This window comes from Gobius niger (genome assembly GCF_951799975.1).
Source record: "Gobius niger genome assembly, chromosome: 14".
Taxonomy (NCBI): domain Eukaryota; kingdom Metazoa; phylum Chordata; class Actinopteri; order Gobiiformes; family Gobiidae; genus Gobius; species Gobius niger.
In genome coordinates, this window is record NC_136865.1 from 5,557,018 (window position 1) to 5,569,813 (window position 12,796).

The 12,796-nt window shown below is 40.4% G+C and overlaps 1 protein-coding gene across 1 annotated transcript; it reads right to left on the bottom strand.

Moving 5' to 3' along the window:
* Window positions 1-1,940: 1,940 nt before the first annotated feature.
* On the bottom strand, window positions 1,941-6,243 carry LOC306974202 (tRNA selenocysteine 1-associated protein 1-like). Its single transcript, XM_079571371.1, has 9 exons — window positions 6,100-6,243; window positions 5,305-5,402; window positions 5,134-5,233; window positions 5,009-5,058; window positions 4,080-4,211; window positions 3,870-3,986; window positions 2,726-2,927; window positions 2,544-2,598; window positions 1,941-2,268 (listed from the first exon to the last, which is right to left on the bottom strand). Exons 1-9 carry the CDS (start codon window positions 6,121-6,123, stop codon window positions 2,105-2,107), a joined length of 942 nt encoding a protein of 313 aa, XP_079427497.1. The 5' UTR covers window positions 6,124-6,243; the 3' UTR covers window positions 1,941-2,104.
* Window positions 6,244-12,796: the final 6,553 nt, after the last annotated feature.

A 12,796-nucleotide genomic window follows, 5' to 3' on the forward strand; every position in this document is an offset into this window, starting at 1 on the left:
TTTCGTCACCAGCCGAGTAACCAACCACTGCCCCTCAGCAAAACCCCGTCCCCGCAGTGTCTAGCCCTAAGATGTAAACAGAGTCATCATGGAGGATTAGCTTCATGTGTTGTGAACCGGAGCCACAGCAGACTTTTACAAAGACACACATCAGTGTTTCTGTTACCGAAACACCCAGGATTAAAACCGGTGACAAGAACGCTTATTTCAGTGTCTGGTTCTGCGCTGGGCCTTGATGATGCACAGAGCCTCCGGAGAAAGCTAATGCTAAGCTAAACCTCGAGTCATCACGTGAAAACGAGAAATATGCACACATAAAGTCAATAAAACCACCACACACATAAAGAACCGTTTAACAATGATCACACACGGAGCCTGGCTTGTTGATTTGGAAGTTTATTGCTCACATTTCATCTACAATGGGTCATAGCCGAGTGGCTTTCTCCTGGAGCTAACAAGCTAGCCGCGACAAGCTAACGGGAAAATTCACTGAATACAAGCAGCATATTATGCATTGATAACGTCACTAAAACAGGCAACTGCTTGAAGCAGCCTTTATGATGATCACACACGGAGCCTGGCTTGTTGATTTTGTAGTTTATTGCTCACATTTCATCTACAGTGAGTCGTAGCCGAGTGGTTTTCTCCCGGAGCTAAGGCACTATTAGCCACGACAAGCTAACAACCTTCACCTTCACAACATTCATTGAAAACAGGCAGCATATTATGCACAAATAACGTCAATAAAGCAGGCAACTACTTGAAGCAGCCTTTACGATGATCACACAATGAGCCTGGCTTTACACATTTGTGGTTTATTGCAGACTTTTCATCAACAATGAGCTGTAGTCGATTATAACAAGCTAACGGGTAACCTCGAAAAACCACTGTCCACCTGCACAGATAATGTCCGTCTTTGAATCGTATGGGCTCCTGCAGATCCTGGTGTCGTCCATGGGGGTATAGTTAGAGATCCATAGGGCATGGCAGATGCAAAGAGAGAGCCTCCAAACAGCAGTTATTTTTCAGGCAAGAGCCCCTTCCAAGCGTCCGGTGTGGAAGGTTCGTCTCCAAATAATATCCTGTGTGGCCATTGTTCACAAAGTGATAAACAGTAGGTCCTTTCCAACAATAAAAAGTAAAATGCACCGATCGTAGTTTCAATACAGTTGAGACAACGAGCGTAGTGTTGTGATGCCACAGACAGCGTGTGGAGGGGGCGTGTCGGAAAGGGTCAGAGGTTCTTAAAGAGACAGGGGCCTATTTCAAGTCATTCGCTACCACCATTTTGAAAGAGCAATTTTATACAAGGCAGTTATTCTAATTCACTGCATTTACAGACCAACAGACGGTCTCGTCATCATTGTAGTGTGATATAGACTGGTGCTATGTGGCTGAAAAAAGCATAATACCCCCTCTTTAACAGCATCACCTGAAGCACAGATACAGTGCCAGGTCCATGAGACAGTAAATGTAAGGTCCAGGCTCCATCTTGTGGTCATCAAAGTTACTGCAGATTTAATCAAAGGTGCGACAGTCCTGAGACATTTCATTAATGCTTTGTTTTCTGGTTTATACATGGTTTGCACCCAGTTTAGGTATAAGCGAGTCCAGGTTGTCTGATTTAGACCCCGAGAGATGCAAAATAGTTTTTTCTACACTTTATTATAAAAGTAAATTTACATTCTTGAGCACATTGGCCATGTAAATCACTGCACACAATACAACAGAGCAGTACAAATCAGAAACTAATTATTCATTTGAATTATGTCCAAATGTACACTCAAATATTAATTGCTGTGGAATTTGACATGTACAAATTAATGCATCTTCACTGATTTAAAAAATATGTACCCAAACACACAAGTTTATAAACACTTAAACGCCCTACTGTACAATTTACCTAAACTAAAAAGAAACTCCAAGTATTTTCCATAATCCTTCACATAGGAGGGTGAAGCGGTTTAAATGTAAAAATAGTAGCCAGGTATGTTGTGAAGTGATTTTTACAATTTTACCTTCGACAGTTGGATCTTTTAAACCTTTTGTACATAACTACAGGAGTCTCCTCCACATTGTCCATGGTCGTGTCTGGTGGTGGTCATCAGGCAGTGATGGGCTCCGGCACCAGGGACAGCACATAGTCCTGCTCGGCCTGGAAGTCCGGTGGAGTGGTCCAGTGTGTGTCTGTGAGGGCGTCGAACAGCTCCTCGCTCCTCTGCATGCACTGCTGGTTGTGCCCGTCCACGTCGAACGGCGGGTTAGGGTCTGCAGCAGGAAACACCACAACACTTATTCAAACTACTAAACATGATGAGATCTGAATGCTTAGATTTGTGAGTAGGACAGATTACACTATTGCCCATCTACTCTTGTTTTTGTAGAGCACACAATTACATTTTCAACATAATCTTTGACCATATGCTTTTGAATTGACTATTAAGCAGCTTAAATGTTTTTCCTCAAATTTCTAGTTTTGAAAAAAACTGATGTGGATTAACTGGGCAAGAGATAACGCCAAACGACGTTAAACTCATGCGCACCTTCAGTTCCGTCATCCTCTGGGACCGCTGCCTCCTCCACAGCCATTTCTCCCTCCTGAAGCACAGACAAAGCTGGGTTAAGCGAGGTTCATAAGGGAAACAAGCCGTACCAAAGCCCCAGGAACAATATTTAGTCACTCTACTATACAACAATAACTACAGACCCTGCCCCGCCCGCTCACCTGCATCCCGGCGTACTGCGAGTAGTCGTAGCCGGGGTAGTAGCCGAAAGAGTTCTGGTCGTAGCCCCAGGTGGAGGGGTAGCCGTAGCCGTAGGTGCTGTACTGGTTGTAGGGGTCGTAGCTCTGGCTGTAGCCCGTACCGCTCCAGGTCTTGGTGTCGCTCTGCGTGGTGGCCGGGGCGGCGGGCTGTTTGTTCTTTAGACTGTCGACAAGACAAAAACAGGGGTGTCACGCAAAAACATGATGAAACATTTCGGATTAAGTTGCAGGGCCAATGCCTTCTGCTTTGATATTACCATAAAAATTCTGTCCAGATTTCAAGTGATGGCTTGATGCTTCCCAAAGCACTACACTGTGGTCATTTGTTATTCACTCGATGGTGCTACGTACAAAGGATAAGTGGTTCCCAGTGGGCGCGTCCTGTCTAACATCATTTGAGCTAATTAAATGTTTAAAAAAAGTCCTATGACTAAGAAACTGTTTCTTAATGCCATTTTAAATCCCAAACACAATATTTTAATGCCACAAAGGAAGAAAAAAAATTTGAGCAGATTTTATTTCTTAAGATTTCATAAAACAGGAGGAGGAAAACTGAACGTAACTGGCAAAAAATGTAAAGTTCAGCCAAACTGCAGATGAATATGTTCCAGATCAGTGGTTCTCCACACGTGGGTCGGGACCCAAAATTAGTCCCTACCCACCAGTTATGTACAGAAAAAGTATAGAATCACCACTTTAGTCTGTTAAAATGACTTATCGGGTTGTTTAATGGCAGTTTGAATCCAATTTAATATAAAAAAATGAAAAAAAGATTTAAGGCCTTGATTTTGGCATAATTCATTTAATGCCTTTTAATGCTTCTTAATACCTCACGCCCTGAAGAAATGGGTAGGAAACACTATATTATGTTGTTTTGTTTGAAATAATACTTAACAAAATGTTTTCACAAATGCTTCAAAACATATCAATGAATAGTTTTGAACTAGGCCTCCCACCTCCAGCAGGTACAGGGGGGGCTTCTGGGAAAGGATTTTGGGAACCACTGCCTTAGGTCGCCACACCTTTTCTGGGACAGACTAACGGGGTGAGGCTGCCTTTCTGTGCGATCTCTTCCTCTGACCACACCATTTTTATTCAGACTTACTTGTTAGCGGCGAGGCTGAGTCGCAGAGCCTTCCCCCCCAAACCGACCGCCCCCTGGCACTCGTCTAACGCCCGCTTCTGCAGCCGCTCGTCTGGGAACTGCACGAAGCCACAGCCCCTGGAAGAAAGCGCACAGGACAGGATTAGGTAATGTCGCCCCCTGGTTTAGGGTTGACGGGGCTGTAGACATAGGCTGTGCTGCGGTACTGACTTGGAGTTGCCGAGATGATCCAGCACCACCTTCCCGCCTCGACACTGTGGGTAACGGTTGTAGAAGTACTCGTAGAGCATCCCATCGTCCACCTCCGGAGTCAGGTCTCCCACGAACAGAGAGAACATGGGCCTACAGACACAAGACAATCCTGTTTACATCTCTCTTTTTAAAGCAATTATTCTGTACATTATAAAATAGAGCTGCAACTATAGTGAGACCGGAACTTCACCCTCCAATCATTAACACAAGATCTTGGTGAGAAATGTTTGCAACACTGGACAGAAGTAAATCTTGTGGCATTGGAGACACAGTGACTTTGTGCTGGAATTAAAACTAATGCTGAACATGGAGCCTGTTTTGGTTTCATGGCGAGACAATATAGGTGAACGGAAACACACAATTCATTTAGAGATATCAATTTGACACATTTGTTGTATATTATTGATATTTTTATATGAAAACATACAGTGGGGAAAAAAAGTATTTGGCCGAAATCCAATAGGAAGTCTATGGGGAACTGACCAAATACTTTTTTTCCCCACTGTAAAAAGACAAACCTTTCAATACATTTTTTTCCTCATGTTCATATACATAAAATTGGTAGGTTTAAGGTTTTTTTGTTGATACATTAGATAAGAATAAACAAAATTCAGAAGGCATTTTGGATATCATGTTAACCGCGATCACATGTTGTTTTGGTTCAAAACTCAATAAAACGATCTAAAAATCGAAACATTGACCACTGTGTGACAAATCAATGTTTCCACCTGTCTTGTCTCGCTTTAATTATAGCTCCGTCTTCGTCTTCGAACACTAAGTTAATAAACAATTTGACTATCACTAAATTAAGAATTAAATATTTTAATAGCTACAAATTATTTGCTGCTGCCCTGTTATGATTTATATGTCAGTACAATAAAACTCACCCTGTTTCTGTTTTTCCAAAGGTGGCTCTGTTCAACTTAAACCTTGTTGGCTAGAGAAAAAGAAAAGTAATTTAAAGACACAAAAACAAAAACACCACATAAAGTCAGTGTAGCAGTGAACAGACCGGGCTGGCTCCTGGGAGGGGTTTGCCGTTGATCTTGCGCAGACACCTCTCGGCTGTGGCCTCGTCGGTCATCTCCACGAAACAGTAACCGAGTGCACCCCTGTCACACAGCACAGCGTCAGCACAAGAGCCAGCGGACTGACAACGGCTCTGTTTGGTTTGTGAACTCACCCGGTCATTTTGTGCCGTATGATGCGCACGTTGATGACCGTCTCGCCCATCGTGGCGAACCCTCGGATGATGAACTTCTCGTCCATGTAGGGCTCCAGCTGTGGACAGTGAGCAGCATGAAACAAGCATCATCACTATGGAAAATACATTCAAGATCAAGCGTTTAACATCGTTACGGTATTTAACCATGGCTAATGTTTGTGGCCCAGTAGAGAATAAATATAGTACCTGGACCCTGCGATCAAAAAGTCAGGGCCAAATAATGGGATGAAGCATTGCAATAGTACGATTATGTCCATTACTCTTGAAAATAAGCTATTGTGGATTTTAATGAAGAATCCATTGTAATTGTTAAATTACAAGTTTATATTCAATTATATTGTTTGTTTATATTCAATGAAATGGCAGCCTTTCTTGGATTTACAAATTAGTTACTGTGTCGTTTATATTTTAGTATAGTATAGATAGTTAGGTTAATCACATCACTATATTAATCGATAGTAAATGTTGACGTTACGTTAAATCAACGTCATCTAAACATTACAAGCTCAGAAATATTTGTCCGCAACTGCTTCAAATAATCCCATAATTGTAAGATATTGTTCAAATCTGAGATGAAGAAATATAATCGTACATCAAATCCACACAAATTAAAATGCCCCCGACATTAATTAAGAGTAGATGTGTGTAAATAGTTTTCCATGGCTGTTCATTTCACAGTAGCTACAACCACGTCCAAGTTTTTGCCAAAGTTCCTGGTGAAATATGAAAAGAAAAGAAACCAGGATTACTTACGTTTCCCATCCATAACGTGCTCATGACGCCGGCACTTCGACCACTTATAATGTGTGATTGAAAGAATAGTAATAGATGGATGATTGGACAAAGTTTACACGCACATGCTAACAGCTAACACACAGCATGGACCGGCTGCGTCATTACGTCTTCTTCTTCTTCTGTGACTGTTTAACGGCGGATGCGAACTACCCTAGCGCATTACCGCCACCCACCAGCAAGATTGTGTTTGATCATCATCATGGCTTACTTACAACCTAAAAAAAATAAAAAAAATAAAAAAATCGATTCTGCCAATGAGTCAAGTGTTCTTTAAAAATTCAAACAAATAATTTATTATCCCATGCCCTGAATTCTGAGCCAATACATGTCTACTAGTAAAATTTTCCCCACATCCCTCTATTTTCCTCCTAATTAAATCCCTCTCTCTATTATATTTGTCACACATCATAAGCACATGCTCCACCGTTTCTGGTATATTGCACCTCTCACAATTCCCTGAATGATGTTTTCCTATTAGTTTCAGTGTCTTTCCCTGTCTCTGGCTGCTTTGATCCATCTGTAAAAATTTGAACATAGCCATAATAATTATCTACATATCTCATAGCCAACTGCCCACTATCCCCCTTACACTTTTTAATCCTTTCATGCATCAGTGTCTGGAACAGGCAGCAGCCACGGCGGGTGCCGTTTCAATATTTCCTATAGCAGCTCGCTCTACCTTTCCATGTATACTTGCACTAAAGGACTCTCTTTTACTCTTTCCCTGCTCCCAAGTTGGTATGAGGACACTTTTAGCTGGATGATCCTCCATATGCCCCTTTAAATGATTATAATACACCAGTGATATCTGCAGCCGTCTCAACTCCAACGGCATTTCACCCACTTCAACCTGAAGCGCTGATACAGGAGACGTCCTCATTGCCCCTGAGCATATCCTAAGGGCCGAACCCTGGATAACATCAAGCTTCTTCAATTCAGACTTTGCAGCCGATCCATAAGCCACACACCCAAAGTCAATACTAGACCTAATTAATCCATCATATAGTCTTTTCATTGAGGTCATATCTGCTCCCCACTCCTTATTGCACAAGCACCTAATTACATTAATGGCTTTTTTACATTTGTCAACTACCTTTTCAATATGATTATGCCATGTAAGCTTAGAGTCAAAATGCATCCCCAAGAATCTCACACAATTTACTCTTTCTAGATCTCTACCATACAACTGCAATTTAAACCTTTCTTCTATTTTTTTTTGACGAGAAAAACACTACCTTGGTTTTCTCAACCGAGAACCTAAACAATAGACTGACCTAAACCCCCATTTTCCCGCCCATTCTTCAACAGAGTTACGTCATTACGTCACACGCTCGTTTGTTTCTTCCTTTGTTCAGCTGGAGAAATCGAATTCACTACCGCCACCTAATGGTCAAAGTAAATAAATATATATCCTGTCTAGACAATAATGGATAGCTCACACAAATACACATACTAATAACGCTGTCGTTGTGTGTGTTTACTAACAATAGTTCAACCAACTGTTGTAGTTGACTATATTTTGTTTCTTTTTTAAAGTTTTTTTTCCAATATCCATAAAATACCTTTATTGTTTGTCTGCACATTCACCTATCCTTCTTTGATTGCGCTTTTTTCTTTTCTTTCCATTTTTATTTGCACCCTCACTGGGTGTACTTACAATTTCTCCCATGTGAGATCAATAAAGTTATACCCAGTGTTGGGGAGAACTTTGAAATTGTATTTAGTTGCAGAATACTGAATACTTGCCTTAAAATGTATTTAGTAACGTATTACTTTGTCTAATCAGAGTGCTGTATTCTAAATACTTAAAATACTTTCACGTTGATTTGCATAATATTATTGCATAAATACGGCATATGATTAAGATGTTTAGGCTACACGTGTTACACACCTGTTACTAACTTTTTTACCACTAATTTGGAATAAAAAATAAAAAAAAGCATTTTGCAAATGCACAGCCCAGAAAGACAGAGCTAAACTTTTCCCTGGCTGTTTTGATCATTTGTTTCTTCTTAATGTTATGGTTATGAAACTGAAATTTACACTTTGACGTGCTCCTTTGATATCAAGAAAGTAACAGTATTCTGAATACAAGCAAATGAAAGAGTATCTGTACCTGAATACAGTTACTCAAAATGAATATTCTAAATATGTATTCTTCTAAATCCATACATTCAGTTACTACCCAACACTGGTAATATCTAATCTGAAGTTCAGAATGTCTGTATTTTATTGTTTTGGTCCATGTGCTTAGTTGAACAGGAGAGTTAAAGCGTGAAATGAGTGAAATGTAGGGGACATGCTGTCATAATCTTAGAACACAACTAAGAAACAGGTCCCCGACCTCAGACATCCGAGCAGACCTCAGCTCTGAGGTGAACAATATCTTCTAGACCATCCCAGGTCTAAGCGGAAGAGCAGAGGGGACAGAGCCTTCGCTGTAGCTGGCTCTAAATTGTGGAATTCTCTCCCTTTACATATTAGAACTGCCACATCTTTGGAGAGTTTCAAGCGCTCGCTGAAGACTCACTTTTTTGCACTGGCCCTCGGCACGAGCTGAGCATTTTCTCATGTTGATTTTATTTTCTATTTGTATTAAATGTTGATTGTTTTATTTTATGAATCTGTACAGCACTTTGGGGCAGTGCCAGCTGTTTGTAAATGTGCTCTATAAATAAATTTGACCTTGACCGTGACATCCTATTGCACATGTTTGTAGTGGTAGGAAACTTTTAGCAGCTCGAGTAAGACTACATAAAAGCACATTGTTGCCGTGAGGCATGAAAACTAACTGAACTAAGCTTTTTGTTGATTGGTCTGATATACAGTGGTATGTATAAGTATGGGCCCACCTTTAACTTTTCGACATTTTACCATGCTATGGACAATAAACATAAATATATTAAATGGAAATTTTATGTAAAAGACACACACTAAGAGACACACAATCATGAAAGTGAAATTTATACATGATTTAGACCGAACAAGGACAGCACTGACCAGAGCTGTTACCAAGAAGCCTATGATGACCCTGGATGAACTGCAGAGAGCAACAGCTCAGGTGGGGGAAACTGTCCACAGAACAACTATGAGTCGTACACTGCACAAATCTAGCCTTTATGGCAGAGTGGCTAGAACAGGCCATTATGGTGTATATGTGTGTCACTTGGTGTGTCTTTCATATAAAATTTAAATGAAATACATTTATGTTTATGGTCCATAGTACGGCAATATGTTGAAAAGTTAAAGGGGGGCCCATACTTACGCATACCACTGTATCTTCATCTACACAGTTTGCCAGTGTAATCCTCTCCTAATATATTATGTGGAAAAGTCCTTTAAGTTAGTGAAAACGATGACTAAAATAGAGATTTTTCTGTACAGATTTCCTTTTATTTGTTTTCATGTATTGATCTCATGCACACAAATCGAACCGCCTGCCACCGTCTTAAATAAGTTAGTGTGTGTGTTGAGAATCTTGTTACAGCATAGATCAAGTTGTGCATTTGAAAAGATACAACCAACTCTTTAGACCGCTAGTATTTATATTCTCAATAATACAGGTACAGATGAAGAGGCCGCAGTATTAGGCACACCCGCTTCGAAGCTTAAAAACAACGAAAAATACAGTGGGCGTTTGAAACTACTACCACGGCTGTACCTCGTAGTGTGGCCGTAGAGTTGATGCGAACCATGAGAACACATTTACAGGAATGATTCTTGACAATTCAAAAGGGAGAGGGGAAAAAAAAATGGAAAAACACACACACACCTGGAATGAAGCAGATGAAGGCATTGTGAAAAGGAATATTTTTTTTTTCTTTTTACAAAGTTACAGTAATTATTATGATCATACCCTCAATTACAGGACAATAAATGTTCTTAAGTGTAAGGCAGAAATACACATAAAAAAGGGGATTATTCTAAATAATTTTTTGTTGTTGTATATAGTATCTTCTTCTGCTGTTGCTAAATGTCGTTTAACTTTGGGACGCCATGTTGCTGTACAATTGCAAATCATTTCGAACAGGAACTACAGTGAAGTGTTTTTGCTTTTGATATTAAGCAGTAAAACGGAGAAGCCAGAAGCAAATACTTATACAATAATGTGCGTGGGGGGCCCCCTAGAGGACGTGGGACCCCCTGCATGTGCACAGATTGCTTGGAGCTAGAAAGGGCCCTGAAGTTTTGAACCACGTGTCCAAAGTACCTCTGCCAGGAAGTAAAACAGCTAAAACATTTAAATGAATTTTACAATAATTTTCTGAATTGCTTTTTATGTTCGTTTTTTGTTGTTGTTAAATAACACACAAAAAATTGATAGTTTCAAATGTAAAAATGGAGATTCTTTCCACAGCTAATCTCTGATGTTTGTATGTGTCGAATGGCTGTAGGTTTGGTATCATAACCTCCAACATAGAGCATGAGGTATAGTAACAGTTCATGAAATAGCATTTTTTACATAGCAGTTTTGGTCCATATCTGCGATACTTCATGTTTATACAAGCACGTGACCTGGCTCCAGACCTTCACCGAAGTGAGTGTAGAACTCAAGGAAAACTACGTGACGGATGGAGCGAAGAAGATTTCCAAAATATATCAACATTTCGCTAATAGAAATGCTTATTGTGGCACAGTTTGGCGTCATTTTCTTTGGCTAGGTAAGAGCAAAAACAAAAGGCCTGACTCATGTGGTGTCTGGGGGCCCCTGAATTTATATAACTGGTGGGCACTGTGGGTTCTTTAGATCTGTAAGGGGGCCCACAATGTGCTGAACTTGGGAAATGACTTCGGGAATCGTTGCTATATAGGCAAATTGAAGTACAATGGTTGTTGTTGTTTTTTTTGCTGCTGTGCTTCTGTGAAAGAAAGAAGTAGGGAGCAGTTCTCAAACACTCCATCTCCTCTCCACTCAGTTCCGCCTTGAAATCAAAGCTCTTTGGAACCAGACTGAACGTCCAGACCAGAAAATATGACGCCAAACGTGCTATACCTGTAATAATTCGTACAAAAAAAAAAAAAACACTTCCGAAGGTCTGAAGCCAGGCAAAACTATGAACACACTTTTAAATGGATAACTTTTAATATCCAGCAGCACGCTCCATGGCCCCGCCGATGTGCAAAAACCAAGGACCATCTCAAAACAGGGCAAAAAAAAAAAAGAAAGAAAAAAAAAAACAGATCCTGCTTTCGTTCGACGTTTCCGTACGGGGCAGCCATGTTCTATACAACATACCGTTCTTGGTTTTTCTTCTTCTTAGTCTTTTTTTTTTTTTTTTTTTTTAAGGCTTGTTACATTCAACAGTGAAAGCTACAGTGTCCACGTCATTTCGTTGTGTGTGCATGTGCGAGTGCCGTATGTCCGAATGAGGCAATTGGAGGGGATGGGAGGGGGGAGGTGGGTGTATTTTACAATCGGGAGATCATTTTTGAGAGTAATTAATTACACACAAAAAAAGTTCAGTATCTAGAAGAGCCGCTTGCGTACGCGCACCATCACCTAAAAGAAGAGAAGTTCTGAGAGATGAATAAGATTTAAAAAAAAAAAAGTGATGTTAATGACTGCGAAATGGTGTGCAAAGGAAATGACTTGGATTTAACGGCAAGTTATACAGGAGCTAAGTGGATATTTGGATGAGGAAGATTTTAAATAAGACATTAAAGAGGGGGGATTAGGCTTTTTGCTATTATTTGGTAATCATTTCAGAAACTGTCTTGCACTTTGTTGGTAAGAAAATGCAGTATTCATCCAAAACGGCTTATTCAAAGTCTCCCTTGGCCATACTTCCTGGTTCAACAAGCACACTGCCTCTAAGCCCCTCCTCCTTGTTTTGTTTTGGAAGCCTCATCGTCGCCAGAAACCTTAAGGTAAGGAAAGCACTTCCTGGTTACGTAAGGCTGCGGTAGGAGCATTGTAGAAGCCGCCGCAGCAGCGCTAAGAAAAGTTACTAGGGAAGATCCAAAGATTACTCTATGGTACCCAAGAAGTGACTTCCTGTTTCGATCCAGCACACCAAAATAAAAGCACCACCTTCTTCATTAGTTCAACTTTCTTTCTGCCTAATTGTAAACAGACAAAACACTTAAAATGTGTATTTAATTATATTCTTGTAATGTTGCAAGTACCTGCTAAAACTAATCAATGAGACGAGCTCTGCGCTTTTAATTTTGGGGGGCGAGATCGAAACAGGAAGTCACTTCTTAGGCGGCGGCGTTATGATTTGAAGTCATGCACAGCGACAAAAGAAACTGATTGTCTATATCAGTTTACCTTTACATGTACAGTGGGTTGAAAAGATTCTGTAAAACTTGTCATTAAATCCAGTTCCAGTTCAAATGTGTGCTAGAGGTGGGCAATCCCAGGCTGGGTTAACATGACTGTCATTTGTCAGGATATGTGGATAGCCCAAGTAATTACAGAGATATTAACCATCAGCCAGGTCTAAACATTTGCAATCACACGGTTTAAACCAAATTCTACCACAGGATGTAAATCTATGGTCTTTTAGGTCCAAACACAACAAATAAATGTGACTGAAGCCCATGAATAGACACTGACGTGAGCACATGAGACTGTCCACCTCTAGTTTGGAGCAGGAGGGTGTTAATGTGAATGCGGTCGGTCCAGAGGTTTATCTGTCTTGTGTAAAATGAT

What these genes read in the sequence shown, in the direction of transcription:
- LOC306974202 (XM_079571371.1), bottom strand. Translation starts at nt 6,123, where the DNA reads ATGAGCACGTTATGGATGGGAAAC. An exon ending in GATCATCTCGGCAACTCCAA is followed by an intron (nt 3,987 to 4,079) that starts GTCAGTACCGCA and finishes GCTTTCTTCCAG; the next exon opens with GGGCTGTGGCTTCGTGCAGT. An exon ending in AGAGGATGACGGAACTGAAG is followed by an intron (nt 2,269 to 2,543) that starts GTGCGCATGAGT and finishes TTCCTGCTGCAG; the next exon opens with ACCCTAACCCGCCGTTCGAC.